Source organism: Anguilla rostrata, chromosome 3 (assembly GCF_018555375.3).
Source record: "Anguilla rostrata isolate EN2019 chromosome 3, ASM1855537v3, whole genome shotgun sequence".
NCBI lineage: Eukaryota > Metazoa > Chordata > Actinopteri > Anguilliformes > Anguillidae > Anguilla > Anguilla rostrata.
The window spans coordinates 58,830,573-58,858,372 of record NC_057935.1 but is presented as its reverse complement, the minus strand read 5'-3'; the positions used below and the strand labels follow the sequence as shown (position 1 = coordinate 58,858,372).

General features: G+C 48.9%; 3 protein-coding genes across 10 annotated transcripts; 1 reads left to right on the top strand and 2 right to left on the bottom strand.

The window, feature by feature from the left end:
- Positions 1–35: 35 nt before the first annotated feature.
- Positions 36–7,195, bottom strand: scamp4 (secretory carrier membrane protein 4). Of its 5 annotated transcripts, none has more exons than XM_064328752.1 (7): positions 7,171–7,195; positions 3,808–3,849; positions 3,078–3,212; positions 2,569–2,725; positions 2,357–2,458; positions 1,984–2,101; positions 36–1,573 (listed from the first exon to the last, which is right to left on the bottom strand). In XM_064328752.1, exons 2-7 carry the CDS (start codon positions 3,812–3,814, stop codon positions 1,391–1,393), a joined length of 702 nt encoding a protein of 233 aa, XP_064184822.1. In that variant the 5' UTR covers positions 3,815–3,849; positions 7,171–7,195; the 3' UTR covers positions 36–1,390. The 5 variants fall into 5 exon arrangements, with proteins under 5 accessions (XP_064184822.1, XP_064184818.1, XP_064184819.1 ...); XM_064328748.1 differs by lacking the exon at positions 7,171–7,195 and adding an exon at positions 5,012–5,114; XM_064328749.1 differs by lacking the exon at positions 7,171–7,195 and adding an exon at positions 4,779–4,917.
- chaf1a (chromatin assembly factor 1, subunit A (p150)) lies at positions 4,383–18,763 on the top strand. Of its 4 annotated transcripts, none has more exons than XM_064328734.1 (17): positions 4,383–4,497; positions 6,039–6,127; positions 7,196–7,246; positions 7,912–8,540; positions 9,662–9,718; positions 10,353–10,564; positions 10,719–10,800; positions 11,104–11,172; positions 11,552–11,769; positions 12,717–12,888; positions 13,040–13,120; positions 13,692–13,790; positions 14,384–14,642; positions 15,797–15,944; positions 16,748–17,066; positions 17,475–17,562; positions 18,069–18,763. In XM_064328734.1, the coding sequence occupies exons 2-17, from the start codon at positions 6,064–6,066 to the stop codon at positions 18,215–18,217; spliced, it is 2,697 nt and encodes an 898-aa protein (XP_064184804.1). In that variant the 5' UTR covers positions 4,383–4,497; positions 6,039–6,063; the 3' UTR covers positions 18,218–18,763. The 4 variants fall into 4 exon arrangements, with proteins under 4 accessions (XP_064184804.1, XP_064184801.1, XP_064184803.1 ...); XM_064328731.1 differs by lacking the exon at positions 4,383–4,497 and adding an exon at positions 4,730–4,863; XM_064328733.1 differs by lacking the exon at positions 4,383–4,497 and adding an exon at positions 5,370–5,836.
- A 975-nt stretch (positions 18,764–19,738) lies between these two features.
- LOC135251366 (UBX domain-containing protein 6-like) lies at positions 19,739–27,746 on the bottom strand. The gene is made up of 11 exons (XM_064328741.1): positions 27,507–27,746; positions 26,197–26,351; positions 25,724–25,779; positions 24,909–25,037; positions 24,249–24,346; positions 23,965–24,040; positions 23,781–23,868; positions 23,157–23,376; positions 22,606–22,736; positions 21,866–22,014; positions 19,739–21,354 (listed from the first exon to the last, which is right to left on the bottom strand). The coding sequence occupies exons 1-11, from the start codon at positions 27,590–27,592 to the stop codon at positions 21,229–21,231; spliced, it is 1,314 nt and encodes a 437-aa protein (XP_064184811.1). The 5' UTR covers positions 27,593–27,746; the 3' UTR covers positions 19,739–21,228.
- Positions 27,747–27,800: the final 54 nt, after the last annotated feature.

Below are 27,800 nucleotides of genomic sequence, written 5' to 3'. Positions count from 1 at the left end.
CGATTGTGACTGCAATCGTGTGTTTTCATTCGACGCGGTCTCTTCACTATGTCAGTTGTGTTCGGTCAGCGGTTTTAAGCGGAAATGAGGCTGGCGGCCATTTTCTTTGCCGGAGGTTCAGTTTTGTGCTGGACACATGCAATGATATCACCCACCCCCCTCCTCCCCCCCCCAAACTGAGCCACTCATTCTTCCATGGAAGTCCAGCAGAGGAGATGGGCGTGACTAGATCACAGACCCTCCCCCACATCGCTAACGCCGGATTGGTGCGCCCCCAAAGTCGGGGCTTAAGAGGATAAATTGGAACGGAGCCCGATTTTCCATAAAACCCCCCTCCCTGCGACTCACCCGACCCTTCTGCTCCACCGAACGCCTGCGACCGAGCGCAACGTTTAACCCCAGGAAGTGGGACGAAATGTCATTCCGCGGAAGGATTGTCTCAACGAGCTCGCGTTTAAAGCTGCGCTAGAGTGCGCTGAAAAATCTCACAAACGTAAACCGAGAAATGCGCTAGGCTTCTAGAAAGACTTTTAAAGCTTCAAAGCTAACGATGCAGCGAAAGTGAACAGGAGTCCCAGTGTACTCCTGGTTTAAACCCCAGAGTTGTCTAATAAAGCAATACCCACTCTAACATTCAAAACCCAATGCGCCCCTCTGTGTATTCTATAAAGTCTACCGTACTGTCAGCTACAATGTCAATATGTCACATGGCTGGGGTTTCCCCAACTTGTCTAACCCTACCGAACCGATTAATTTGAACTGATTGGGGATAATTTTTTTAAAAAGGTGGTTATTACTCCAGACTAATAAATCTGCTCTTGCCATCAGTGCAATTCCACGACCCAACTGAGTGAACAGATAATGGATTTGATGAAAAAAGAAATGTTGAGATATGCGATAAGTGCTTTGACTCATATTTCTACAATATCCATGACAGGCAAAAAAAAATATATATATATATTTTGGAAAAACCCCAATTGTTCTCTGTAAACAAAATATGGAATGACGATGACCAGAATGAATCTTTTTTTCATTTTACAATTTACAATTTACGCATATGTGCATATAATTCTTTCTTTTTTTTTTTTTTTTTAAAGGCCTTCAGGAATGTTTCCAACGGTGGTCTTAGCCCAGCGGAGTTGCCGTGGGCAACGCGGCCGTTCGGAATCTGTTTGGGAGGGCGGGGCAGCGGCGGTTAGCGTCTACGCCCCGCACGGGTGCTGATAATCTTCCCCGCGTCTGCGTAGAGCTTTTTAAAAAACCGCAGCGCACCCGTTTCCACCTGTCAGAGTGTGGCGGGGAAAGTGGAGCCGGGGGGGGGAGGGGGCGGGGTCTGAGATGGTTAGGAACGGCTCCACTGCTCCCTCTAGTGGCCGGTCAGGGCATCGCATCACCAGGGCCCGCTCTCCGGGTAGCTGGGCACGGCGGCGGGGTACTGGGGCAGGCTGGGCCCGCTGACGGAGATGGCGTTGAAGCCCGCCTCGCGGGCGGAGGCGCTCTTCCACGCCCCGCTGCTCCACTCCTCCTGGGCGCGCTGCATGCTGCCCCCGCCGCCGCGGTACAGCCGGTGCACCTGCGGGGGGACCGGGGAGAAAGGTCAGCGCCACCCCAGGGGTGTGTGTGTGTGTGCGTGCGTGTGCTTGTGTGTGTGTCTGTGTGTGTGCACATGCAGGTGTGTGTGTGTGTGTGTGCGTGCACGCGTGTACGTGTGTGTGTGTGTGCGTGTGTGCGCGTGTGTGTGTGTGCGTGCACGTGTGTGCGTGTGTGTGTGTGCATGCGTGTGCTTGTGTGCGTGGGCGTGCACGTGCAGGTGTGTGTATGTGTGTACATGCAGGTGCGTGTGTGTCTGCGCGTGCGGCATATGATGCAGATGCACCGTGTGTGAATGTGCGCAGCGATATGTGGTGTCGTATGTTTCGCATGCATGTGTATATGTGTGTGCGTAAAATGGGCCATGCCAGTCCATGCGTATAGAGGACTCACTCTGTACAGAGCCAGCACCATCAGCACTGCCACCAGAGAGAAGAGCAGAGCAGAGAACAGCATCACCACAGCCGAGCCCACGTTATAGCTGAAGAACATCACCGTCGCGATCCAGCCACTAGGGGGAGCAGAAAGAAGTCAATCGTGTCAGCTGGCAGCAAAATAACAGGAAGGACTCGCTTCCGAGGGACAAGAGGAGGTCCATATCCGGGGAAAAAAGCTGATCTTGCATTTGTGTGTGTGACTCTGACAGTGCGTCAGATTGCCAGGGTTAGCTGATCTTGCATTTGCGTGTGTGACTCTGACAGAGCGTCAGACTCCCCCAGGGTGAAGTGGATGGCGGTGGGCAGCGGTGGCCCCCCCGGGCACTCACCATGCCCCCCAGCCTGAGATGCCCACAGCCTGGATGATGACCAGCACACACTGGAGGAAACACACGAAGAAGAAGGCCATGAAGTTGAAAGAACTGTCCGCCCTGGGAAGAAAGGGAGAGAGGGGGAGGGAGTCTGGTTATCGACGTTTTATCACTGTGTGCGTGTGTGTGTGTGTGTGTGTGTGTGTAGCATGTGTGAGAGAACCGCTTACCGGAAGGCCTTGTACAGTGGTCTGAACCAGCAGGTGTAGCTACACGGGCTGAAGAGTATGAGCCAGAGCAGAGAGAGGCCGAAATTGACTCCGCTTCCCCCGCCTGCCCACCAGGCTATGCAGGACACCACGTTCACACAGAGCGTGGCAGAGTACACTGCCAGAGACAGACAGACAGACAGACAGACAGACAGACACAGACGGACAGGACATAGAGAGATGGGAGGGAGAGAGAGTCAGACCCAGACAGACAAAAGCACACACGCACACACACACTATTCAGAGCATGCTGCCTGTTTAGTGCCCAGCTCGGAGAAATTAAAGCCACTGAAAAGTTTTCATTCCGTTCTTCAATTATTTTCGATAAGAACAATTTTTCATTTCGATCTGCTTCACTTCTCATATCGTGCAAGTAACCAAGAAAAGCTCTAACACCAGAGGCGGGGGAGTGTGGGTGGGGGTGTATTGGGGTTAGGGTTAGGGTAGGGGAGGTTAGGGGCGTCTCTTACAGATCCACAGGTTGTACACTCTGCGCACAAGCTGCCGGTGCGGGGGTGGGATCTCCTCCTCCACGTTCTGGTAGAAGCACGGCTTTAAGAAGCGGGGCGCGAACCGAGGCAGCGGGGGGAAGTTGTTGACCCGTTCTGAAATGAGGGATGAAGATGGATGAGTGGGGGGGGGGGGGGGGGGCGGCTGGGTTTGGGGGACAGTTGGGGAAAAGCCCAGCCAAAAAAAAAAAGTTCTCTGAATGTTACCAGAATGTTTTTTCAATGTTGTAACATTGCCACTACATGGCAACGAGGTTGTGAAAATGTTTTGTGCGAGCCGGTGTCGAAAGTACTTTTTAAAAGGGCACAACAGATCCGTTCATTCAGAACTACAAACGCTATGTCGAACATTATCTGGTGTCATCAAGGCGTGGTATTTTCAGATGAGCTTACTTCTCAACCCCTGACGCACAGTTTTGTGGCTAACCACAGGAAAGACATAACAAACCGATTTCTGCACTTCACACCAAGCAATACACCGTGACTGTATCACTGTTTGGCAGTGGTGCAGAAGTGGAGTCCGCTATTACCTCGCAGAAAGAGAACGATCACTCAAATTCTGAGCTGAGCCATACCAAATACACGTACCCATATTTCAGTGAGTGTATAAATCGATGGTGACCCATGGGAGCAGTTAACAATAAGCACAATTATAAATCAAAGTACAGTAGTACGGGGGTAGAGAACTCACCTGCCATTTTGAGGAGCTTGTTTTTCTCCAATCCCTCCCTCACTGCAGATTAACATGTTAAAGAAAAGGTCCGTTATAGCACTCTCACTAAAGATACTTTCATAAAGGAGACGAAATTAATCAAGAAATCCCAATAAACCCCTGAATTTCACATCCAAGCAGTTAATTGTTCGTATTGCTCTGAGACAGATGTTTAGTAGTTTACTGAAGTGTTTTGCTTCACATAAGATACAAACATCATCATGATCTCACTACCCAATAATACTGCTAATTCTGAAGCTTTATCTGATACATTGTGTAATGGGGGCCTTAATCATTTGAAATAGTATTACATAATACAATCACAGTGCATGAACTGAAAATTGCATAAAATGATTTCAGCTGGTTCTTCAGTTAATGTTTAGTTCAGAGTTTGGTGCAATAACGAACACGTGCTCTTTCCAGTCATCATAAAATACTTCACCTGAACACAGGTTAAAATAGTTTCTCTGTGCTCCCTTTCCTACCCATACGTCATTTGATAAATTGGTTAACAGTTCCCAAATGTACATTTTATATTGCGGTTTCACTTTGCATATTTTCGAAAAATTAACAACAAAAGTGACATAACTATGCATCTCGAAGTTAATCATTATGCCAAATTACGATTTAATGATTACCTCTTGCTTTATCAATATATTGTCTAACCAGGTACGTTCTCAAACGTCTGCCTACTACATTTCACATGGTTAGTATCTATATTTGTTTAAATGACTCCGCACGTCAATCTCAATTTTTTTTTTTGTTTGCCTTCTCGTTCAGATTCTCACAGAAAATTCGACAGCTAGTGGTAGCAACCACTAGCGCGACTTCATCGAGTAGCTAGTTCTCAACTAATTCATCATTAACATAACACGTCTGCTGAGTTCATATGGCAGAATTACGAACTATTCGCCTGTCTTTTATCTTTCGAAAATGAATTGAAAACAGACCTCACGCAACTGGCTCACTCGCTAATGGCAAACCACAGTGCTATAAAGCGAGCTTTTTTCCGCTGCGGACAGCTATCTTGCTAGGGTAAGGTACAACATGATCCAAACCAAACACATCAGATAGGAAAATAACCGTTTCGTTATGGCGTGTAGTGTGTTAATTTATCCGAAACGAGTCATGCAATTGCTTACGTTTGTTTTTTGTTTAATTTAATAATTATATTCTTAGCTACCTGAGGACCGCTAACTCCAGCTCGTGATACGCCAACCCAGCCCGTAGATTCCAGGAAATCGGTATCCTGAATTATAGGATTTGTAGTTCCATCCTATCGGGGTGGGACTACACAGCTTGAGGAAAGCTGTGTAGAGAGAGCGTCTACCAAAAACGACTTTAGAAAGTGAAAGGGCTCTCTGCGTTTTCCAAAAATGTAGGCTACAGTTCTACACAATATTTTCTTACCGAATATTATTTTTTCGTACATAAAATATGAAGTGTTATTTATTCTCACACGGTACAGTGGAGTAATTGTACATGAGAAAATATAAATAAAATAAAGTGCCCTTATTCACTCGGTGTGTGGCTACACGCTCTGGAATTGAAACAAGGCTGTGTGTTGTGTGAGATTTCTGTTGTTATGTATATTATCATGTTTAAATATGTACATTCTAATTTGAAACTGGATTTCAAATCGGCATTTTTCCGAAATCGCTGCTTTTACGATTTTTAAGATTTATCTTAAGGTGGACATTTTTGCCTTTCACTGAGGACCAGTCACTAGACAAAAATAGGTCGTCCGGACTGCAAAGCAATTATCGATGAGTTTACAGTAGCAATAAAAACAGATTTTAACGAGCCAATCATGTATGAATTTGAAGCGAATCCGTATTGTATGACGTAGAAAAAAGGGCGGGGCCACACGTATACATGGTGAAAGTTTCTCCTTTTTTGTGACGTTTCACTATATTGACCAATCGCGTGAAGCGGAACGGGGGTCAGGGAGAGGATCCCGCCAATTCTGACTAGCGAGCGCGAGGCAGTCTGCAGAAGTAGTGGGGAGGTATAGGGAACATGCCAATACCGTTTTATAATTAAGCAATACAAATATTTCATAACGTTGTTACTTTGTTGATGAAGGGATTTAATACAATACGTTTGCAGTTACAGATTAGGGTTGAGAGAGCTGGAAAATAACATTTAATTCTATTAACCATCCATTTGTTGTCATTGTATTTTTTTTGCGCTCATCCATTTTTGTCAAGAGTGTGGGTTTAGTTTTGGAGGGTGATGCTAGCGGCGGAAGACCCGTCCTCGGAACGGCATGTACTGGCCTCCACACCACGGAGGAGAGGTAAGTTAAGCATTTAGCGTGAAAACTGGCAAGTTATTGGAAACATATCTGCAGTGAGCATTGCACTACATTGAGCAATTGGCTAAAAACAAATGCCGACATTGACAGAGCGGTTTGGTCTGTCGAAAAAAGCCACCGTTAAATGATACATATTGTTGGATTTAAATTATTTTTTTACTCGCCAAATGCTTTTCGTGGTGGATGGTTCTTGATGTACAAGAAACGGGGATGTGGTTTTAATTTCCATATACAACACGCTGGGCTAATATAGCGCCGACGTATTCATCCAGCTGCCGGCCATTTAGTGAACAAACTCGCAGGCTTGCTTCTTTTTAAGGCTAATAAGTTGGCAGTGGCGGGAGAGCATCAAAGGCTCGGCTTGGCAAGGTGCAGGCTAGCCCAGTCTTTTGTCAATTTTCTTAAATTGTCTCAGTCCCAGTTTGTGATTTAAGGTAGCAGGCTGCTAAGTGACTTGAATGTGAACCGGTCCATTTCCAGGTAAGTTAACATTAGCTACAACTTTATATCAAGGTCAACAACTCGTTATGTACCTGCAACCCCAGCTACCATAGTGCGCAAGGTAACGTTAGTTGTTAAGAGTCCAGATACCTCATTGTGACCAAACGAACTTTTTCCCCAAAAAAGTTTATTCGTGTGCCGGTAGCTGGTTAGCTTAGAGCCTGATAAGCGCCAACGAAGAAGCTAAATTAGCTTAGTTAGCTAGTTGACGTCAGTTTACGACAGAACTGATATGTGTTAGTAGCTAGCGAGCTAGCTGCTAAATTATCGGAACAAAATATCAATCTCGGAGGAGCAGTGTTTAGTAGCTAGCTAGATAACATTGTTTTTCCTGTCATGGGTGGGTGAACTTAAAGCTTGCCAGTTATTGAAGTCGTTGGTAAAGTAGTAGTCTAAGTTAGTTGGATAACTGGGCAGCACTACGAAGCTACCGTTAATGTAATTCCGGTATATTGGCGGTTAGTTATACTATGCGGAGTTGAGTACTACTATGTTTTCGGCATATGAATTTCTCTTTCTTTTACCCTCTCTCCGTGTCTTTTTGTACAGGTATGGATTGCAAGGCCAAGTCCAGCGCTGCCGCCAAGAAACTCATTCAAGGTAGGGTCCTTTCTTCGTTGCATCGGCACCGTAGTTACTTGACAAGACTTACTTAGCGGTCGTTGTGGGTAATAAGAGTCAAATGGACTTGCTGAAATATGGGGTTCGATCCAAAATGGAGGACCGTAGGCTGCTTCTCGAGAGGGGTTATGAGTCATTGGCATTTAGGAATGGATGCCCCCGTGACAAACGGCTGTTATTAAACAATTTAAACGGAATAAACTAAAATAGGCGGAGACCGTTGCAGCTTCCCTACCACTCCCAGTGAAAATATCCAACTCTGGGTGCAATTTCGAGTTTCATTGCAAATAAGTGATTTTATTTGCTATGAATTTTAAATGGACCTGGAGCAGCTCCGTTTAAAAACTATGTATTGTTTCTTATCGTGTCGAATATAACGGTCTGTCGGCGATTGGGGTAATGTGATAATATAAAACTGGCAGATAATTTTGTATGAATGTATCGCACCTCAGGCAAACGGTTGAGTAAAAAATACATGGACAGGGTGAAATATTAGGGGTGCGTCTGAGTTGCCGCCTTCATCAAAGATGGTGGTATAATGGCAAGATGTGAATATGGTGTATATAAATATGTTGTGTGGTGTTTACGTTTATTGATTGGCTGTTGGTGAATGTGGATGGTCTTGCTTCCTTCCACCCCACCAGCTCGCCTTCCCTTCAAACGTCTCAACCCAGAACCCAAGGAAAATGGGGCGCCCAAAAGGGTGAGAGGCCCCCCAACTGCACCCCCAAACCTGGACCCCAGCAGCTCTGACGGAGAGAACGAACTGGACCCCGCCCCCCCGCTCCTCCCGCCTAATAAGGCCACCCTGGTGAACGGGCGGGGGCCCCTGGACGGTTTCGTTAAGCAGGAGGCCCGCCCCCGTCGCTCGGCCCCCCCAGCCCCGAGCGCGACCATCGACCTCACCGAGGACTCCAATTCGGCCGAGCCCGCTGGCGCCGCCCTCCCGGCCCCGACTCGGGGCAGTCAGACGGGCCCGGCCGCTGACGCGGAGCCTGCTGTCGAAGCTGCCGCCGACGCCGTCTCCTTGGAAACGGAGGGCGGGGCTGAGGCCCGCGCAGACAACGAGGACGCCGATGCTCCCGGCTCGCCGTCGGTCTCCGCGGAGACGCCCCCGCCGGACCCGCCGCGGGAAGACGCGGAGGAGAACGAGACGGACGTTTCCACCAATGAGAACGTGTCTTTGCTGTCGCCCTCGTCCGCCAGCTCGCTGTCGGCGACGGAGAGCTCGCCAGAGCCCGCCAAGAGCGCGATGACCAGCCCGGCCTCCACGGTGAGTACGGGACTGATGCCGCGCGCCGTGCGACAGGGCCTCCCAAACCTTCTGTGCCCACAGCTCACGTAATGAGTCGGTACACCTTGTGACCCTTCCCAAACCTCATTTTTTAAAATGCAGCTCAACACAGAAGTGGGGAGCCCCTTGGATGGCAGGCCTTTAGCTAATTATCTGTATACACCAACTCCGTTTCATGTGTTGGTTAAACCACAGTAAAATGTTTCATATGGTCATGTGAGAAGTGTGTTGAACAGTGCTTCCTGAACTTTCGGAGGAAATCAGCTGAACCACAAGGTCACCTACACGGTTGGGATTACTGGAATAATCAAGCGCAGGGGTTGGCGTGGAAACCAGAAATGGGCATAGACCTTCTTCGCCCCGCCCGTTTTCTGTGCCAGTATGGAACGAAAATGTTTTGGCGACATTGTCAAAATCAGCTGCGTGCTCAGCCCAAGCAGTGCAGCGTGCCTAATGGGCGATGTGTTGAGTCTGACCGCCCGGTGTTGAGTTTCAGTAGGGTGCTAGTCCTGTAGTTTGGCAATCGTTGCCAAGTGCCCTTCCGTCGGTCCACCTGGCACCTGCTTCCCGCGCGAAGAGCTGACATTGAGAAGCAGCTTAAAACCCAGTGGGCTGTGGCGAGAGAAGCCTCGAGCTCACTTCTGTACTAATGCTCTTATGCAAAAAGTCGGCAAAGAATAGCTGGCTTTGTTTGAATGACAAATGTGTGTGCGCTCAGTAGCAACGCTGAGGGAGAGTAACCGTGCGCTAGCATTAGCATTGATGTTTCTTTGGTTTTGTTGTTGGTTTAGCTGAAACGTCCACTTTTTGTGATCTGACCCATTCTGTTTTAATTCTGTTGACCCGAAACTCATTGGGTCAGGTCTTGGGTTTTGAAGGTCAAGTGGACCTGTCACCCTCATTGGAATGTTTTTTATTTATTTTTTTATTTTTATTTTTATTTTTTGATGTCAGAGTTTTTAGATGCATTCTTTAGTTCCCAAGCCTGCTTTGTCATGCCAATTTGGGAACAATGAATTCGGTAATTAGGCCAGGATTTCAGTGTCCCGTATGCACAGTTGAATTATTTATTCTTGGTGTCTCACTATTTCTCTCTCTAGACACCAAAAACAAATGAAAACACAGAAGGGAAGAAAGTGAAGAGGCGTTCTCTGAAGGTAAGGTGGTAACTGATGAAGTCGTCTTAAATGCTGAATGGACTGTAATTATATAGCACTATGGTTTTCCAACAACTACGGCTTCACAAAGTGCTTTACAATTATTGTCTCTCATTCACCCATTCACACGCACCCTCACACACCCTCTCATTCACCCATTCATACATGCCCTCACTCTCTTATTCACCCTTTCACACACACACACACACACACACCCTCATTCACCCTTTCACACACGCCCTCATTCACCCATTCACACCCAACCTCATGTTGACAGACTCCTGATCCTAAGTCTGCTGATGATCTGCTTCCTTGAGTATGGAGCATTGACTCTCAATGAAACGGATTCACAGTGTGACATTTGCACTGGGTTCACAGTGTAGTGACATTGACTCTGCCTGGGGCTTCATCCCACTAATCTGTAATCTGTGTTGCTCAAACACTAAAATAACTTATTCCTTTCTTTTTACTTCCAGTGTAACTGGATTATTTTTCCTTGTTACTAATGTTTTCCGTTGCATTGACCTTGATTTTTCAGCGAAGTAGAATCAGATTCCTGTATCGTCCCTAAGACACTGACTCCTGGTCCTGTTGATAAATTGACTGTGACTCTCGTCTCCCCCCACCCCCCCAGAACACTGAGGAGGAGCGGCGGAGGCAGGAGGAGCGGGAGGAGAGGGAGCGTCAGCGGCAGGAGGCCCGCGAAGCCAAGGAGCGTAAGAAGGAGGAGGCGCGCAAGCTGAAGGAGGAGCGGGAGAAGGAGCGGAAGGAGAAGAAGGAGAGGGAGGAGAAGGAGAGGGCGGAGAAACTGCGGGCGAAAGAGGAGCAGCGCAGAGTAAAGCAGGAGTGAGTTCCCCCCGAAACTCTGCCCCTCTGCTCCCCAAAACAGAAAACTGTTCCCCTCTGCTCCCCGAAACAGTGCCCCTCTGCCCCCCAAAACTTTGCCCCTCTGCCCCCCAAAACTGTGCCCCTATATTTATTTATTTGTATTTATTTTTAGTGCAAAACTTGAAGAAAAAAAGAAGAAAGAGGAGGAGAAGCGAGTGAAAGAAGAGGAGAAACGAGTGAAAGAAGAGAAAGATGTGAGAAAAAAAAATGATTTCTGTGAAGTACTTTTGGGCTTGCCCCTGCATGAGAATTTATTATCGCTACGAGTTTTAAACCCCTTTTCTCATTTGAAGGGACTCGTTCGTTCAGCAGCTGTTTTTCCCACGCGTTTACTCGCTTGCTAGCAAGCACGCTGTAACTGTTTCTCTCTCTCTCCCCCTCTCTCTTTCTCTCTCTCTCCTCCCTCTCTTTCTCTCTCTCTCTCTCTCTCCCCTCTCTCTTTCTCTCTCGCTCTCTCCCCCTCTCTCTTTCTCTCTCTCTCCCCCCCTCCTCCGTAGCGAATCAAAGCGGAGAAAGCGGAGATCACTCGGTTTCTGCAGAGGCCCAAGTCCCAGCAGGCCCCAAAGGTAGGAGCTCTCCCCCGGGGACCCGGCCTGTGCGCTGGGGGGGTAAAGCGGCCCGGGCTCTGCGTGCGGTGCTGCTCATCCCGAATTTTCTGTGTTGCCCTGAGTTTGGTTTTACGATTATTAGTGTTTGAGAAGTTTCTTAGTTTCTTTTTGCTCTCTCTCTCACTATCCCCTCTCTTCTCTTCACTTCCTTCTTTTCTCCTTTTTCCCTTTCCTTTCTTCCTTATTCTCTCCATCTTGGCCTTCCCATTTCCTTCCCTCCCTTCTTCCCTGCTTCACTCTTCCTCCATCTCGTTTTCTGTCTCCTTCCATTCATCTGTTTCTTCCCCATCTCTCTCTCTCTCTTTCTCTGTCTCCACCTCTCCCCCCTGCCATACAGACCCTCGCAGCAGCCTGTGGGAAGTTCGCTCCCTTTGAGATTAAGGAGCACATGCTCCTGGCCCCGCTGGTGCGGGTGCAGTGTGAGGAGGCCGCTCTGGAGGAGCTGGACAGCTACCTGTCCCGGCCCGACGGGACGCTGGACGGCCTGAGGGACTGGAGGAGGCACAGACCCCGCCGGTCGGGCCCCACCAGGGCCTGCTCCGCCGAGAGAGGGGGGTGAGTGAAAAAAATCCCCCTCTGGTTCTGCCTAATGTGTGATACATTACATTACATTATTACATTATAGGCATTTAGCAGACGCTCTTATCCAGAGCGACGTGCAACAAGTGCATAGGTTTCATGATGTAGAGGCGCAAAAGAAACACTAGAGTGAAGATACAGAACCTCTTCGCTACACGTTTAGTTCCGGGGATGGTGCCATGGTCGTCATGGTTACCTGCGTTAGCGCTTCAGCCTGGTGCAGCTGTGGTGTGTTGGCCAGCTCTGTCACTGTTGCTCGTCTAACGCTAATGCTGGCTGCACTTGTGCTCTCTTGCCTGGTGAACCCCTCTGGATAAGAGCGTCCGCTGAGCGTGTTGTCATAGCGCGGTGGTCTTCAGTCCTGGTCCTGGAGGGCCGCAGGGCCTGCTGGTTTTTGTTGTCGCTCAGAACTTCATTCTTCAGTTAAAGCAGCCGATTACACGGGCAACTCGCCTATCCCGGTTTCTTGGGTCTGATTTTGTTGCTGATAATAAGGCGAAGAGAGAAACCAGCAGACCCTGCGGCCCACCAGGACCAGGACTGTAGATCACTGCCATGGATCTCTAGGTCCTCTTTGAGAAGCTCTTAAGCGTTTGATAACGTAATGCATAACAAGCTTTATTGCGTTTCAGCTTGTGTGGTTCTCGGCCTGTGGCTGTGTTTGCGAACTGTGCGGCCTGATTTGCATACTGATAAAAGGCCTCGGTATCCTGTTGACCCTTTTTTTAAAAGGTGTGATGAGGTCACAAACTCGCGATTTAGAATGTTCTTGGCTGGACATTCTAATGCTGATGTCACAATCGCTGCTGGTAATTAAATGTGATTGTGTTCTTGAATTTTGGAAAAGAAAAAAAAAACATTCTGAAAAACTCTTCAGAGGGCTAACAGGGCAGCGTTCTCCATACCCCCCCCCCCAAAAACAGGGACTGCATGGTGGTGCCCGAGGGACAGAAGCCGGAAGGCGTGCCCGGCCGCCAGCGGTACGGCCGCATGAAGCTGCTGCAGTTCCAGGAGAACTACCGCCCGGCGTACTGGGGCACCTGGAACAAGAAGAGCGCCCACATCTCCCCACGCTGCCCCCTGAGGCAGGACAAGGTATTACACCCTGCCGGGCTCGTTTCTCTTTCTCCCTCTGTCAGTCATTCCTGTTCAAGGTGTGATTGGCTGCTGTGCTGTTTGCTTGGTGTTTGGTTGACAGTGTGTCTGAAACTGCACCTTTCCTCACCCCCACCCCACCCTCTTCCAGGTGCTGCTGGATTACGAGGTGGAGAGTGATGAAGAGTGGGTGGAGGAAGAGCCAGGGGAGTCCCTGTCCCACAGCGAGGGGGTGAGTCTGGGACTGCTCTACTGCCTAAATTTGTGCTATTGAAACCCGTTTGCTAGCACAGTTCATCGTGTGCCTGGAACTCATTCGTTTAAAATGTATTTATGTGTGAGTCGGTTACCTGTGCCGCACGGAGTACGTTTGAGTCTTTGTTAGGTTTTTGCATGTTTTAAATGTGGCGGATGTTAAACTGAGTGCAGAAATCGAGGTAGTCTGGAGAGAAGCGAAGGCAGTTGGCCGGAATATGCAAGATGTTGCCTGTTTTATTTGGGAGATAGATGGCCTAGAACTACGACCTGGCCTTAATGATCTGAAACGTTAAGGTGCACCTGAATCGCCACAAATGTACGCATCTGGGGGGGTGTGGAAGGGCAGCCATTTTGGACTAGAACACTGGTCGCACATAAGTTGATGTGGCGAGGGAAGGAAACCGAATATCCTACAGCACAGTGTCCCCATCACTCCTCTGGGGAGTCGTGTTTTCTGGTTGGTCCGTGAATGAATGGGTCCGTAAATGACCGAGAATCTGTGAGTAACGGACGTGATTGCGCGGGCTCTGTCTGCGTCCTGGCAGGATGACGATGACGAAGGTGGCGAAGACGACGACGATGACGACGGGTTCTTTGTGCCGCACGGCTACCTGTCAGACGGGGAGGGGGCGCTGGAGGAAGAGGCAAGTAAAACATGGCGTTCCCTGTTTCTACCCGACAATGATGAGTTTTGATGGGTCACCTAATGAAACGAGAGACTTTTTGTATAGTTTTTCTTCACCTCCCTCCTCCATATTCACCAGTTGGTACAAATGTTCTCTCTGCCTCCCTAAATTGTGCCCTATGTCCAGTTAGCCCTGGCTGCCTCCTGGACATCTGCCATTTTGTATTTTTTCCTTTCCACCCCTTTGGCAAACCTAATACTGCTAATTAACAGCTTGACGAGATCTCTAACTGTCAAGTGAGGTGTGGCTTTGTTAGGGTTGGAGTAAAAACCTACAGGACGGTAGACCTCCAGGAACAGGGCGGGGCAGCCCTGCTCTAGCTGTTGAGTGAGGTGTGGCTTTGTTAGGGTTGGAGTAAAAACCTACAGGACGGTAGATCTCCAGGAGCAGGGTTGGACAGCCCTGACTTAAAACCAATCACTGGTGCTGAAGCGCAACCGAAAAGCCAGCAGACCCCGTGGCCCTCCGGGACAGGAGCTGGGCCGCCCTGCGCTAACCTCTCTCTCTCCCCCCCCCTGCCCGCCCCGCCCCGCCCCGCCCGGCGCACGCAGGAGAAAGGCGACGTGGAGAAGCAGAAGGTTCGGCAGCGGCTGAAGGCCCGCGAGTGGGACGAGCTCATGGCCAAGAAGAAGTTCAAGGTCCTGGAGGCGGTGGTGCGTGGGTGCGTGTGGGTGGGGCCCGAGGGGGCGGGGCCAGAGGCCGAGGCCCTGCTGCCATTCGCCGTCTGCCTGCTGGAGGCCGCCGCCCTCGCGGAGGAGCCCGTTTCCCCGGAGACCACGGCCGCCGCCCGGGAACGCCGCGACGAGCTCTGTAAGCATCGCTTTATTATTATTATTATTATTATTATTATTATTATTATATATATATTTTGATATTTCAGTAGTAATTGAGAGGTTAAGAGGGGAAACTACTTCTGATTTATTATAGTGGATATATAACAGTCATGTATTTTAACCAGTAAACTAGAGCTGTATTTTCTATTTGTGAGTTATGCTTCTCTCCGGCCTTATTAGCTGCTATATTGGAGGTCACACCTCTCTGATTGCTGCTGGATTTTTTTCCCCCCCAAGGAGATGAATTGAGCTCCCAGCAAGTGGCTGACTTGTGTTTGTGTTCAGGCCTATGCCAAAGCTGTGTGTGTGTGTGTGGGAGTCCTGACTAACTTATAGCCGCTTTTCCACCGCATTGTACCGGCTCGACTCGACTCTGTTTTGGTACCAGGTACTTCGTTTTCCGCTGCAGATAGTACCCCCGTCAATGTAGCTTGTCGTCGTAGCGACGGCGCATGAAACTGCCGTGACGTCATCTTCAACACGACACACACAGGAACAATGGAGGATATCGAGGGGATGGTGTTCTTGATTCTCGCTATGTGGCCGTTTGCCACAGCAAGGAGACACATTTTGTTTCTGAAGAGGCTGAAGGCAGTAAGACAAAAGACTGCTGGAAAAAAAACAGGAGAGTTTGGGAAATCCTACATCAGAGCTCAGACGACGAGGCGACTCTGGTTGCTCATTAGCATAAAAGGCGACGCAAGAGGGTAAGCTAACCTAGTGACGATTCTAGTGTTTTCACGTCACCTTTTGGTATCGCCTCAGCTCGCTTGGAACCTCGACGGAGGTGATGCCAAAAAAAGTACCAGGTACCAGGTACTATCCACAAATTTTGCCCGATGGAAAACAAAAAAAGTTGAGTAGAGTCGATTCGAGTTGAGCCGGTACCATGCGGTGGAAAAGCGGCATGTGAAATTGCTAGGGGGCGATGGGGGGAATTGGTCTGGACTACTCTTTCAGCAGGGATCTACAGTGCCCCCATTTCGGGAACACCTGTGCTGATTTTTTTTTTTTTTTTTTAGATTTCTACCTCCATCCTTGGTTTTTACATTTCTTGATTGAATTGTTAAAATGTTAAGATCTTCTCGGAGTTGCATCGTAATCTTCATCTCTCTCCCTCCTCTCCCTCAGTGCTGTCCCAGTTGCTCTCGCTGTTGCACGGCAACGTGAACAGCAGTAAGGTGATCATCACTGAGTTCCAGGAGTTCTGCCGGCAGAAACAAGCCTGCACCAGCACCAGCACCAGCCCCCAGAGGGCAGCAGAGAGCATCCCCGCCAGGTAGGATGCCAGGGTGCTGTCACTGAGACCCCCACAATTTTAATTTTTTTATTTTTATTAAACTGTCTTGAATTCATGGTTCTTCTCAAAGCCACTCTTCGCTCAGTAAATGCTAATGTGAATCTGGTGTGCTAAAATGCAAGGTTAACTTGAAATCGGTATGCTACTATGAAATGCTAACGTGGAACCGATGTACTAATATTTAATGCCAACACGAAACCGGGGTGCTAATATTAAATGCTAACGTGATACCGATGTACTAATTTCAAATGCTAACACGAAACTGGGGTGCTAATATTAAATGCTAAAGTGAAACTGGTGTGCTAATATTTAATGCTAACATGATACATATTAAATGCTAACGTGAGACCGGTGTGCTCATATTAAATGCTAACGTGAAACCGGTGTGCTAATATTAAATGCTAACGTGAAACCGGTGTGCTCATATTAAATGCTAACGTGATACCGGTGTGCTAATATTAAATGCTAACGTGAAACCGGTGTGCTCATATTAAATGCTAACGTGATACCGGTGTGCTCATATTAAATGCTAACGTGATACCGGTGTGCTCATATTAAATGCTAACGCGAAACCGGTGTGCTCATATTAAATGCTAACGCGATACCGGTGTGCTCATATTAAATGCTAACGTGATACCGGTGTGCTCATATTAAATGCTAACGTGATACCGGTGTGCTCATATTAAATGCTAACGTGATACCGGTGTGCTCATATTAAATGCTAACGTGATACCGGTGTGCTCATGTTAAATGCTAACGTGAGAGTGCTTCTCTGTGCGCAGGATCCATGTGAAGCGGCTGATCACCAAGCACGCGGTGTACGAGAAGCGGCCGGCGCACCGGCGCAGCTGCTGGTACGCGCACGCGGACGTGCTCTCCCGCTTCGGCCAGGAGGCCCTGCCCGTGCCCTGCCAGTGGAAGTACCTGACGCAGGGGCCCCACGAGGCCCCCGAGGAGCCCGCCGCCGCCGCCGCCACACCCTCTTCCTCCTCCTCCTCCTCCGCTGCCGCCGCCGCCGCCTCCTCATCCTCCGCCAAGAGGAAGAGCACGGGGAGCATGTCCATCACCAAGTTCCTAAGGAAGTGCAGGGACACGGAGCAGGTAGGCCTGTCAGCCGGGGGGGGTTTCGATTTTGATTTTGATTCTTGAGGCGATGTTTTGATATTTTGGCGGTATTCTCTATTTTGCTACGGTATGATCCAGTGTAATCAGATACAGTAAGAAACAATTAATATAAATGGTCCAGCTAACATGGTACGATAAAAAAGTGATGTTGACAGTGTTGCTGTAGAGCTGACCTCCGCCAGATTATGGACATGAAAAATATTTTGCTCTGATCCATAACGATACGGATAGATTTTTGCATGTTGTGTCGATCGGATTGGAGCATTGCCCTTGTGAACCGGTGTTTTGTTCCGGATGGATGTACCGCTTCGCCTCTACTGAACGACCGCACTGCGGCTGAGGGACTCTGCTTTGGTAAACGGGCTATGCTCGTTTCTCACCCAGGGGGAGGCGATGGAGACGGACGGCTTTCAGGCGGACACCGAGGAAGATGAGGATGAGAACGACTGCATCATCGTCAACACACAAGCGGGTGAGTCCTGTGAGTGGAGGTAGCGGGTTGGGGGCGGGGTCACGGGAGTCCCAAAAAAAACAAAAGGCAAAAACTGAATGCCCCGACTTGAAAAACCATACATGAGAAACTGTCATTCGAACACTTTTGTCCTCATCCTAAATGTCTGGGTAAAGTAGTTAGATTCTGTCCTCGTCCTTTAATGTCTGGGTAAAGTAGTTTGATTCTGTCCTCGTCCTTTAATGTCTGGGTAAAGTAGTTAGATTCTGTCCTCGTCCTTTAATGTCTGGGTAAAGTAGTTAGATTCTGTCCTCGTCCTTTAATGTCTGGGTAAAGTAGTTTGATTCTGTCCTCGTCCTTTAATGTCTGGGTAAAGTAGTTAGATTCTGTCCTCGTCCTTTAATGTCTGGGTAAAGTAGTTAGATTCTGTCCTCGTCCTTTAATGTCTGGGTAATGTAGTTTAATTCTGCTGTGTAGATGGCGCGTTGACGGCTGTGCTAACTCCGCTCTGGGTCCCTCTGCTCTAGGATCCAGTGAGGAGCAGGGCAAGCCCCCCGTAACCACGGTTACTGCACAGACCCAGAGTACAGAACACATGGAGGTCACGACCTCTGACCTCGCCACGGCCTCCCTCCCGTGCCCCGCCCATGCTGCTGTCCCAGAAACGTGTGTGTGAGAACCAGGTCTACAATCAGGGTCTTTCTGTGTCTCTCTCACACACACATACACACACACACACACACACACACACACACTCATTCGTAGTGGCACTAACACCGTCCACTCAATATCGCTGACCCCAAAAATAAGACACCCACCTCCCCCCCAACTTCTCCCCGTCACTCCTGAGTGGGACAGGCAGTCGTGCCCAGTGTACAGGTTCCGCCCCTGGCCTCCGTGTGTATCTTTAAATGTAACAGAAATGGTTAAAAAGCCTTGCGTTTCATAGACTTAACGGAGAGGGGTTGGTGCCTTCTGAGAGGAGACCAAGGTGGATAGATTGCTGCTCTCACCTAAATGTCATTCTAAGAGGGGAAGGGAGACCGCTGTCCCACCCCCATTGTATTTTGGGTTGGTGTGCTATGTACCCTGGGGCAGTAAGAGGCCCTGCTGTGTCAGCGGGACAGGGGCAGTTATCCGGTGCATTACTGCTGTCTGGCCTGGAGAACCTTCTCTGGGGCCAGTGTCATCCTTTTCTCTTTTTAAAAAAAAAAAAAACAAATTTGTTTTATATATCCTTGTTGTTGTACACAGATTTATTATTTTTTGTGACCCCCCCCCCAATCCCCACCCCCAAATACTTGAAATGGCTTACCTTCATTAAAAAAATAATTATGTTAATTTTATCGCACTTTTTTTTTTTTGTTTTTTTTTGTTCCCCCCCCCCCCCTTCTCCTTCCCCTTCCCCCTTCCCTGCTTCTGTAAGTATTATGGCCTCTTGTGTAGACATTAATAAAGTGCCCTTCGGTGTTTCTGCTATCCTGGTAAAAAATGGACAGAAAAAAAGCCTGATGCACTTGTCTGAACCTCCATTTTGTGTCTTTATTTCCATAATGTTCAATAGAAGTGAAGCGGCAAATGGCCACTGAGTTGAATCATGCTACGCTCTTGAGTCCCGCTTCCTCTTACCGGAGACAAAACTGTTGACCAAGTCTTTACATAAAGTTAAAAACCACAGTTGTTTTTGTTTAGGTTTTTTTTGTTGGTGGGAGGGGGTTTGATCTGGGTCTGTCATTGCTGGATTCTGTGGAATGTGGGGGGGGTGATGGGGGGGCTGTTCTGTTTCTTTTATTGTTGGATTAATATAAATGAATAAATGCAAACAAATGGTCTGTTTTTACAAATGTGGAGAACCAAATCAAACCAGTATCTAGGTGTTCTCTTCCCCCAAAACGTTTTTTTTTTTTTATCATTCCTATTTGACAAAGATCTCTTGTGGTGCTTCCATGGTTACGTTGGTCTTTATTAAATCAGTTGGTCACAAAAAAAAGAAAATCAAACCAGGAACAAGAAACTCCCGTAGCATAACCTAGCTTTTTATATTTAATAAATTCAACAAAGCTGAATGGAACCACATGTCATTTTTTTTTCAGTTTTAACATTATCAACAAAAATATGCTTTATTAGGTAAAGGAGAACAACTGGCATCGGGTGCCACATTTTTAGTAAACCTGGAGTACAGTTTACTCACCTCACCTGTTTTATTTTTAGGGACTGAATCGGTTTCTGACTTAAAACAAAAATCATTGGGAACTCCATCACAGCAGACTTTTCTGCATGAGTGTCACAGCATCAGAACACTTAAAATGGCCTGGATTCTCCAGGGCATCTTTGGGTAACCCTGTTTTTGGATCAGGATAGGAGATTGTCTACAGAATCCACTTGCTCTGGACCAGGGTCAGATGTAATGGTCAAATTTAAGCTTCCCCTCCCCCTTGCTGAAAACATTCAGGCCTTCTTTTCAGAACTTTTCCAGGTGCTGAAAAGGGATCTCTGCAGAAAGCAGCTGGGTTAGGATCAGTAATCTTGGATCAGTTTTCCCTGTCCATAATCCCAACCTAATCTATTATGAGCTACGAGGAAAAACTTACCCTAGATCAGCACCCCTGCTTTATGAATGCTAGCCCCGAATTGGAAATAATCCCATTGACGAGTATAATATTGTATACATTTCTAACCAATGACTGACAAGCCCATGCACTAGCTGTGCTGGCCACAAGGAGGCAGTCAAATGCATGTCTTGCTGTCAAAATGTAGTGTGAAAATCTCCTAAAAACGTTCAATGGAAGATAAGATAGCTGGGTGCATTGCTCAGTTGGGTACAAACTCCATCTGATTGCTCGCACTGTAGTGTGTGACTGAGCCAGTAGTTGGTGTGCATTAATATCCTGCCCACCTGTGTCTTGTGCTCCAAGCAGCATTAAGTCTCAAATTGGCAAGGAGCATATATAACTGTAAGCCAGACATTCTGGGAGGTGTGCATTTGTCAGAGCAGGAGTGCAGTATGTATAATCTCTTTTTCTCACACACACATTCACACACAATGTAAACACACGTACTGCATCACCACATGGAAGAAGGAAAAAAAGCTTTGCAGACAGAACACACGTTTTCCTGCTCACGTTTTTTTGGCTCCCTGCGTGCACGTTGGCCGCACTGGCGCGGCGTGACTGATGGTGACCTCTGACCTGCGTCCTTCACACTCACGCCCCGTCTGGGTGCCACACGCACACACACACACACACCTGAAGCGTGCTCCTGCAGGTGACCCGGCCGTGCCATGTCTTTCAGGCAACCGATAAAAAAAAAAACGCAGTCCAGCATCTCGATCCAGATTCCTCTTTTCCCCGGCTCTCTCTCCCGTCTAAGCCCCTCCCTCTTTGTGCTACACCATCGCGCAGTGAGTGGCTGCTGCTCTGCAGAGACGTGAAAGGGGGCGGGGCTTTTGCAGAGGCGTGAGAATACAGGACAGAAGGGGGCGTGGCCTCTGAAGAGGCGAGGCCTGAGAATACAGGACAGAAGGGGGTGTGGCCTCTGAAGAGGCAAGGCCTGAGAATACAGGACAGAAGGGGGCGTGGCCTCTGAAGAGGCATGAGAGTACAGGACGGGAGGGGCTGAGAAAGGGGGCGGGGCCTTCACAGAGGCGCGAGAGTGGAGGACGAGGGGACGTGAAAGGGGCGGGGCCTCTCAGCTGATGGTCTGAATGTTCTCCAGCAGCTCTGGTCTGAGCAGAGCGACGCTCTGTCCCCCTGCGGCGGCCATGTCTGCCTGAACCGCGGCGTCCCAGGACAGCGAGAGCAGCGCGGACGGGACCTGAGGAAGAGGGGGGAGGAGTTACTCTATACCGGCTGGAAGGTATCCACCAATCACAGCCCTGTACCAGCTGGAAGGTATCCACCAGTCACAACCCTGTACCAGCTGGAAGGTATCCACCAATCACAGCCCTGTACCAGCTGGAAAGTATCCACCAATCATGCCACTGTACCAGCCGGAAAGTATCTACCAATCACAGCCCTGTACCAGCCGGAAAGTATCCACCAATCACAGCCCTGTACCAGCAGGATAGTATCCACCAATCATGCCGCTGTACCAGCCGGAAAGTATCTACCAATCACAGCCCTGTACCAGCCGGAAAGTATCCACCAGTCACATCCCTATACCAGCCGGAACCAGTCGCAACCTTCCTGATAGTATCTAATTTTTCAACAGAATAGTGTTGAAACAAAACATTTTCAAGGACTAATGAGTGCTGAGAAAGAGCTAAAGCAGACGGACAGGTGAGGAGAAGGGGATTATGGGATGCCGTGCACGTGCCCGTGCTCACCAGGCCGCACTCGTTGAGGGCCACCTCCTCCTCCTCCTTCAGCCTGTGGCCCCCGGGGGCCACCAGCTCAAAGGCCTGCCAGCCGTCCACCAGGGCCTCCCGCACGAACTGGAACAGGGCCCCTACTCGCTCCCGGGCCAGGAAGGTGCCTGCACAGGGGGGCGAAACCGAAAAAAAGGGCCACAACCTTCACCTGATCCTCCTTCCTGCGGTGTACATTCAATGTGAACGAATGTTTGGACAACATTTTAAATAAGGTGGGTGTGACAGTAAATGTGTGTAATTTAGGCTGGCCATGTGCTTGTGAATTTGCAAAACCTTGGGTGTTGTAGCAAGAGCAGACTGCTAAATTTTATTGTATTAATTTGTTGTAGCAGTGTCTTGTGCTAAAGTTGGGGATCTCATGTTGTAGAAGTAATTTGTGAGACTAAGGTTGTGCAGTCTTATGAGAAATGAATTGTGTGCTAATGTGGAGCCCCAGCATTTTATGACCAGCAGGCTGTGTGCTTAAATTGGGGGGTCCAGTTAAGTGGGCTGTGTGCTAAATCTGGGGAACCCCTGTGTTATAGAAGCATCCTGTTCTAAATTTGGGGAACCCCTGTGTTGTAGAAGCACACTGCTAAATATGGGGACCCCCTGTGTTATAGAAGTACACTGTGCTGAATTTGGGGACCCCCCAGCGTTGTAGAAGCAGGCTGTGCTAAATTTGGGGAGCCCCAGTGCTGGGGGGAGAGGCGCACCCTGCAGCAGGGTCCCGTCAGGCAGACGCACTCTCAGCAGGGTGTAGTTGTGCTTCTTCCTCTCCCTCTGCTCCTCCCTCTCTCGCATGGCCTTCGTCCTCAGCATCGCACTCCTCTCCACCACCTCGGACCTGCAGCGCACGCAGACGTGCGGTTTACACACACTGTTACACACGCAGTTTACACACACTTTCATGCACACACAGGCAGTGTTATTAGCAGACTGGCTTATAACTGATTTATAACTGACTCAGTGCTGTTATAAGCACACTAGGTTAGTGACTCAGTGCTGTTATAAGCACAGTAGATAAGAGACTCAGTGTTGTTGGAAGCACACTAGGTAAGTGACACTGTTGTTATAAGCACACTAGGTTAGTGACTCAGTGCTGTTATAAGCACACTAGGTGACACAGTGCTGTTATAAGCACACTAGGTGACACAGTGCCGTTATAAGCACACTAGGTGACACAGTGCTGTTATAAGCACACTGGGTGACACAGTGCCGTTATAAGCACACTAGGTAGGTTATAAGCACAGGCAGTCCTCTGTACCGGAGCTGCTGCTCTCTCTTGAGCTCCTCGGCGGTGAGGTTGTAGAAGTCGGGCGGGAGCTCGAAGCGCGTGGCGTGGGGGGAGGGGCGGAGGGCCTGGGGCCTGCGGTCCAGCCGCGCCCTCACGGGCTCCCCCCCCTGCAGGCGGTCCCGGGCCTCCCTCAGCGCCTCCAGCGCCCCGGGATCCTGCTCCTCCAGCCACAGGAAGTCCTCGCTCTGCTCTGGAGAACGACAGGGCGCTCAAATCGGCCTTACGGTTCACATCGCCTTTCAGTCGCGTTCACCAGACGCACCTGACATTTTCAAAGTGTCGTTTTTGGTGCAACTGCGATAGGGTGTATTCCTGCCTCTCGCCCAATGCATGCTGGGACAGCTGCAGCACCCCCCCTGCCCAGGATAAGCGGGTATAGATAATGGATGGATAGATTTTTGGTGTAAGAGCATAGAGGAGCCTTTTGGAACCCTTCATTCTGAGAGAGTAGTGATGCATTTAGTTTTATGACTCTATAAGTTAAGCTCTGTTGTTTGGCCGCTGTTAGCTTTTTACCGTTTTAATTATAAGGAAAACTCTTGTGAGACTGTTGAGCTGCAAGGACCTGTGGGCGGAGCTTCCGGGCAGAGTTACCTTGGTAACCGTCCACAGGTAGCGTGACACTCTGGAAGCCCACGGCCTGCAGGAACTCTGTGGAGCCTTCCAAAGAGCTCACCTTCTCCTAGAGCAGGAGGGAGGGGTCAGCCACGCACTTACGCACACGCACACACACACACACACACACACACATATGCGCACGCATGGTCTCCCCGCTCACCTGGAACACCTTGTTGCTCCGTTTGATCTTCCTGTACTTCTCCTCTGTGGGGTTGCTGAGGATGTTGTCGACGTACCTGACCAAAAAAAAAACGGGGCATCAAGGCGGAGCACGGGTTCGAGTCACGCGATAAAATCTCACGGTCATGCCCCACATATAAACATCCTGCTCTCAAACCGAATGAGGTCTTGATCCATGTCCTCCCGTTAATTGCCACCCCTCCCACCCCAGTTCCCAAATTCTGCCACCTGTCCCAATATGGGCGCCCCCCCCCCCCCACTCACTTGCTGATGATGTCCACCCCGGCCTTCACTTTCTCCCTGTCCTTATTGAAGGTGTAGATCATCATAATGGAGGCTTCCACTGGGTCCTCTTCCAGCCTCTGAGAGATGATACGGTTTCGATAGCGTCACTTGAGCACACAAACCAGGGGTCTCAGGCTCTAGCCAAGGAGGTCTGCAGGTTTCTGTTCTCTCCTTTTAATCAGCAGCCAATGAAGGCCTTGGAGACCAGCAGGAGCGTGAGCTCATTGGCCAATCAGTGACTTATTTTATTGAGCATGTTGAATGTTAAAGTGCCAGAATCCAGAAATCACTGCAGTCCTCCGAGACTTTTCGTTTAAGATCCCTGCTCTCAGCCGTCCTAAATTCATGCAGTAGATTCACATCAGCAATAACCCAAGGCAGTGCATCACAGTTATTACCAATACAAAGCGTAAGTCAGAGCAGGAATATTTAACAAAGAAAATATATGAAGCCCTGAGGTGCTGAGCTGACTGTGAAAGAAGAATCTCATTTGTATCCAAGGTTACGAGTTAATTAGCTTACGGCATGAATATTACACGTGAGGATTACATGAACGCATCCATCTTCCTGTACGACCAATGGAAAGTGTATCAGAGAGGGTGATTACCAGTGTGAATGACAGGTCAGGGAGTCCCTTACCTTGAGAATGGCCTCTTTAATGTGAGCCTCCTTCTCGTTCTTTGTTAAGGTGGCCCCGGTGAGAGGGCAGATAAAGAACACTCCGGACACCGAGAGACTCGCGACGTCCTTAACTGGTCCCTGGGAACTCTGGGAGGGGAGGGGGGGGGGGAGGGAGATGATGTAAGCGACTGCTTGTCTCCTCGGTCAGCCAATGAGAATGGGTCAGCCAGCCAGCCAGAGGGAGGTCAGGCGGCTTCTGACTCAGGGTGGGTTTATACACCTGTCGGTCAAAATCTGAGCCCCCGTTAGTTTACTCGCTGTGTCCCAAACCGCATACTTACACGCTCCGCACTACTGAGTTAACATTCCATTCCAGAGTACACACTCTGGAGAATGGAAGTACGGTAGCACGGAAAATTCTGTTCAGTTGCGGGAAGCGCTTCATGGCAACGTAACCCATAACCTTTAACCTCTTCCTAAACTATCCAATGATAGTCATGTTGCCCTTGGTAAACAAACCTGAGATGAATCATGTTAGGTCGCTAGCTAGCATTGCGCCGCAGATTATGGTGGAAATTTTTCACTGTATTTTCTCGAAAGGAATTATGGGATTTCTTCCGATCGGAGCATGCATCGATGCACGCTTTTAAACCTCGAAGAAACGGAAGACGCATCTGGTACTTCATTCGTGCTCAGCGGTTCGGACTCGCACTCCACACACGGACACGGCGTGCTCGCTACGCGCGCTTGGAGCAGGGATGTTTGCGGTTTGGGACACGGCTACTGCCCGTGCATGGACGTGTTCGTCCGTCCGTCCGTCCGTCTGTCCTTGCCTCTGCTGCCGTCTGTCCAGCGTCTGCTGCAGCTGCGGCTTCCAGCTCTTTCTTCACTGAGAGAGAGAGAGAGACAGAGAGACAGAGAGAGGGGGGAGAGAGAGTGAGTGAGAGAGAGAGGGATTGGGTTACATTTTTTGGATGGCAGGTGTACGTCCCACCAAGTTATACCTTGCCGAGGCGGCATGCCCCATACCTATACAGCACCAAGAGTTTGGCCATTTTCAGGGTTTCCCACAGAAATAACCGCAATGACCACACACTCTCAGCCCTTAAAATAATTCATTTCTGTACCTTCTGACCACATGTCAACAGATTAACAAATACACTGAAACACCTGGAAACTGCTGCAATTTGAGTCCATCAGTCCAGCAAAGCCTTTCTCTGCTGTGTGAGGGAGACTGCCTGAGTGCACTGGAGCAGAGCGCGTTGGGGATTTCAGTTATGTTATGAATCCTGTTGCTAAGGCTCACCCTGGTTACGGATGGCGCTGTGGGAGGAGCCGGGGCAGGGCTGCTGTCTCTGCTCGATCCTGGCCAGTGCCGCCGCGCCCGCTCTCTGCGCCCCCTCTGTGGGCCGGGGGCGGGGCTTGGGCTGGCTGCTCTTCTGCGGCGCGGGGCCATCAGAGCTGTGGGGTACGGGGGGGGGGGGGGGGGAGTTCACATTCACTGAGCTCACAGCACCCGGTCTCATCTACACTGTGATCCACATGAAAGCTGCTACTTGAGGAGTCGTGCTGCAATTAACTGGTTCAGCTGCAACACACCACCTGAGCTGGTCTGAGGCTTCGCCAAATACACACACACACACTCACTCACATAAACACACACACTCACATTCACACAAATACCCACACGTGCACACACAAACACACTCACACAAACACCCATACAAGCACACGCTCACACAAACACCCACACAAGTGCACACACACTAAATATTCACTGCATATTCACAAAATCACAGAACTACATGCTTTCACCAGTCACGCCAAGCACATATATGGCATGCCTTGCATTCAGACTACCGACTGCATTTGTTCCATCTTTAAAAATATATTTCACCATTATAATTTTGTAGTCTTTATTACAATAGAACTATTCCACATTGTGTCATCGGAACAGGGTGCGTGCTAATAGACTCCCCAAGGTGATGCTCTGATCTTGGGTCAACATGTTTGCATAACATCTGCAGTTCAGAGTCTGGGCTGTAACCCTGAAAAACAGTCATACTTGTAATTACTGCTAAATTAAATACAGAGCATATGCCATACACGGTATTATGCATAATCAGTATAATGTATGTCAGCATTTCCTTATTCCTTATTGCTATGTTTGCTTTATACACCTGGATACAATTCACTCGTGAGTTGACAAATTAACCACGGTAGATACTTGCACTAGTAAAGTCTTATCTAGCGTTAGCCTTTAAGATTATTATCAAATCATCACGTTTCAGTATAGCTGATCCCCAATCAGCACTCTGCGTTCTGATTATCTGTCAGAATCTACCACGCTGCCCACAAGACGTCGTGTCAAGCTGTCACTTGTCTGTTTTGCTTCTCAATTGTACAAGCAAGATCAAGATCTGAAACCATATAGGTAGCTAACGTCACAGTTATATTCTTTGGCACAGTTTCCAGACAACCTTAGTCAAATGATTACAGCTAACCGGAGAGCTAACGTTTGAAAACTGGCCAACTTGGCTTTGCGTTTACAGCTACCTGAGTATAGGTAGACCACCCATCCACAACACTGATGTCACTAACGTTAACTTGAAGTACCTGCTGCTGTCGTCCGTTAGTTTCTTTCCTGGTCCTGCTGACTTGAACTTAATGTCTTTCTTTATGTCTTCGAAGAATTTCTTCATATTTTCTACTTGCTGTGAGTGAAAAGAAAAAAACAAAGAACGACAGATAGATGCAGCAAGGACAGAAGGGGAATGAAAGGAAGGGGGTATGTGCTTGCTCGGATAACGGTATTTACATTGGGCTTGGAACGTTCGCTGTCAATAAAGGTGTCACGTGACCTCGCGCACAAATTACGTTTTTTAAAGTCACAGCGCCGCCTTTCGGAGC

Coding starts and splice junctions, on each gene's coding strand:
- LOC135251366 (XM_064328741.1), bottom strand. CDS start 27,592: ATGAAGAAATTCTTCGAAGACATAAAGAAAGACATTAAGTTCAAGTCA. Junction 24,347..24,908: donor TTAAAGAGGCCATTCTCAAG/GTAAGGGACTCC, acceptor ATCATCTCTCAG/AGGCTGGAAGAGGACCCAGT. Junction 24,041..24,248: donor GGGGTGGACATCATCAGCAA/GTGAGTGGGGGG, acceptor TTTTTTGGTCAG/GTACGTCGACAACATCCTCA.
- chaf1a (XM_064328734.1), top strand. CDS start 6,064: ATGCTAGCGGCGGAAGACCCGTCCTCGGAACGGCATGTACTGGCCTCC. Junction 11,173..11,551: donor AGTCCCAGCAGGCCCCAAAG/GTAGGAGCTCTC, acceptor CCTGCCATACAG/ACCCTCGCAGCAGCCTGTGG. Junction 12,889..13,039: donor GCCCCCTGAGGCAGGACAAG/GTATTACACCCT, acceptor ACCCTCTTCCAG/GTGCTGCTGGATTACGAGGT.
- scamp4 (XM_064328752.1), bottom strand. Junction 2,459..2,568: donor CCACTGTACAAGGCCTTCCG/GTAAGCGGTTCT, acceptor CTTTCTTCCCAG/GGCGGACAGTTCTTTCAACT. Junction 2,102..2,356: donor ATCTCAGGCTGGGGGGCATG/GTGAGTGCCCGG, acceptor TGCTCCCCCTAG/TGGCTGGATCGCGACGGTGA.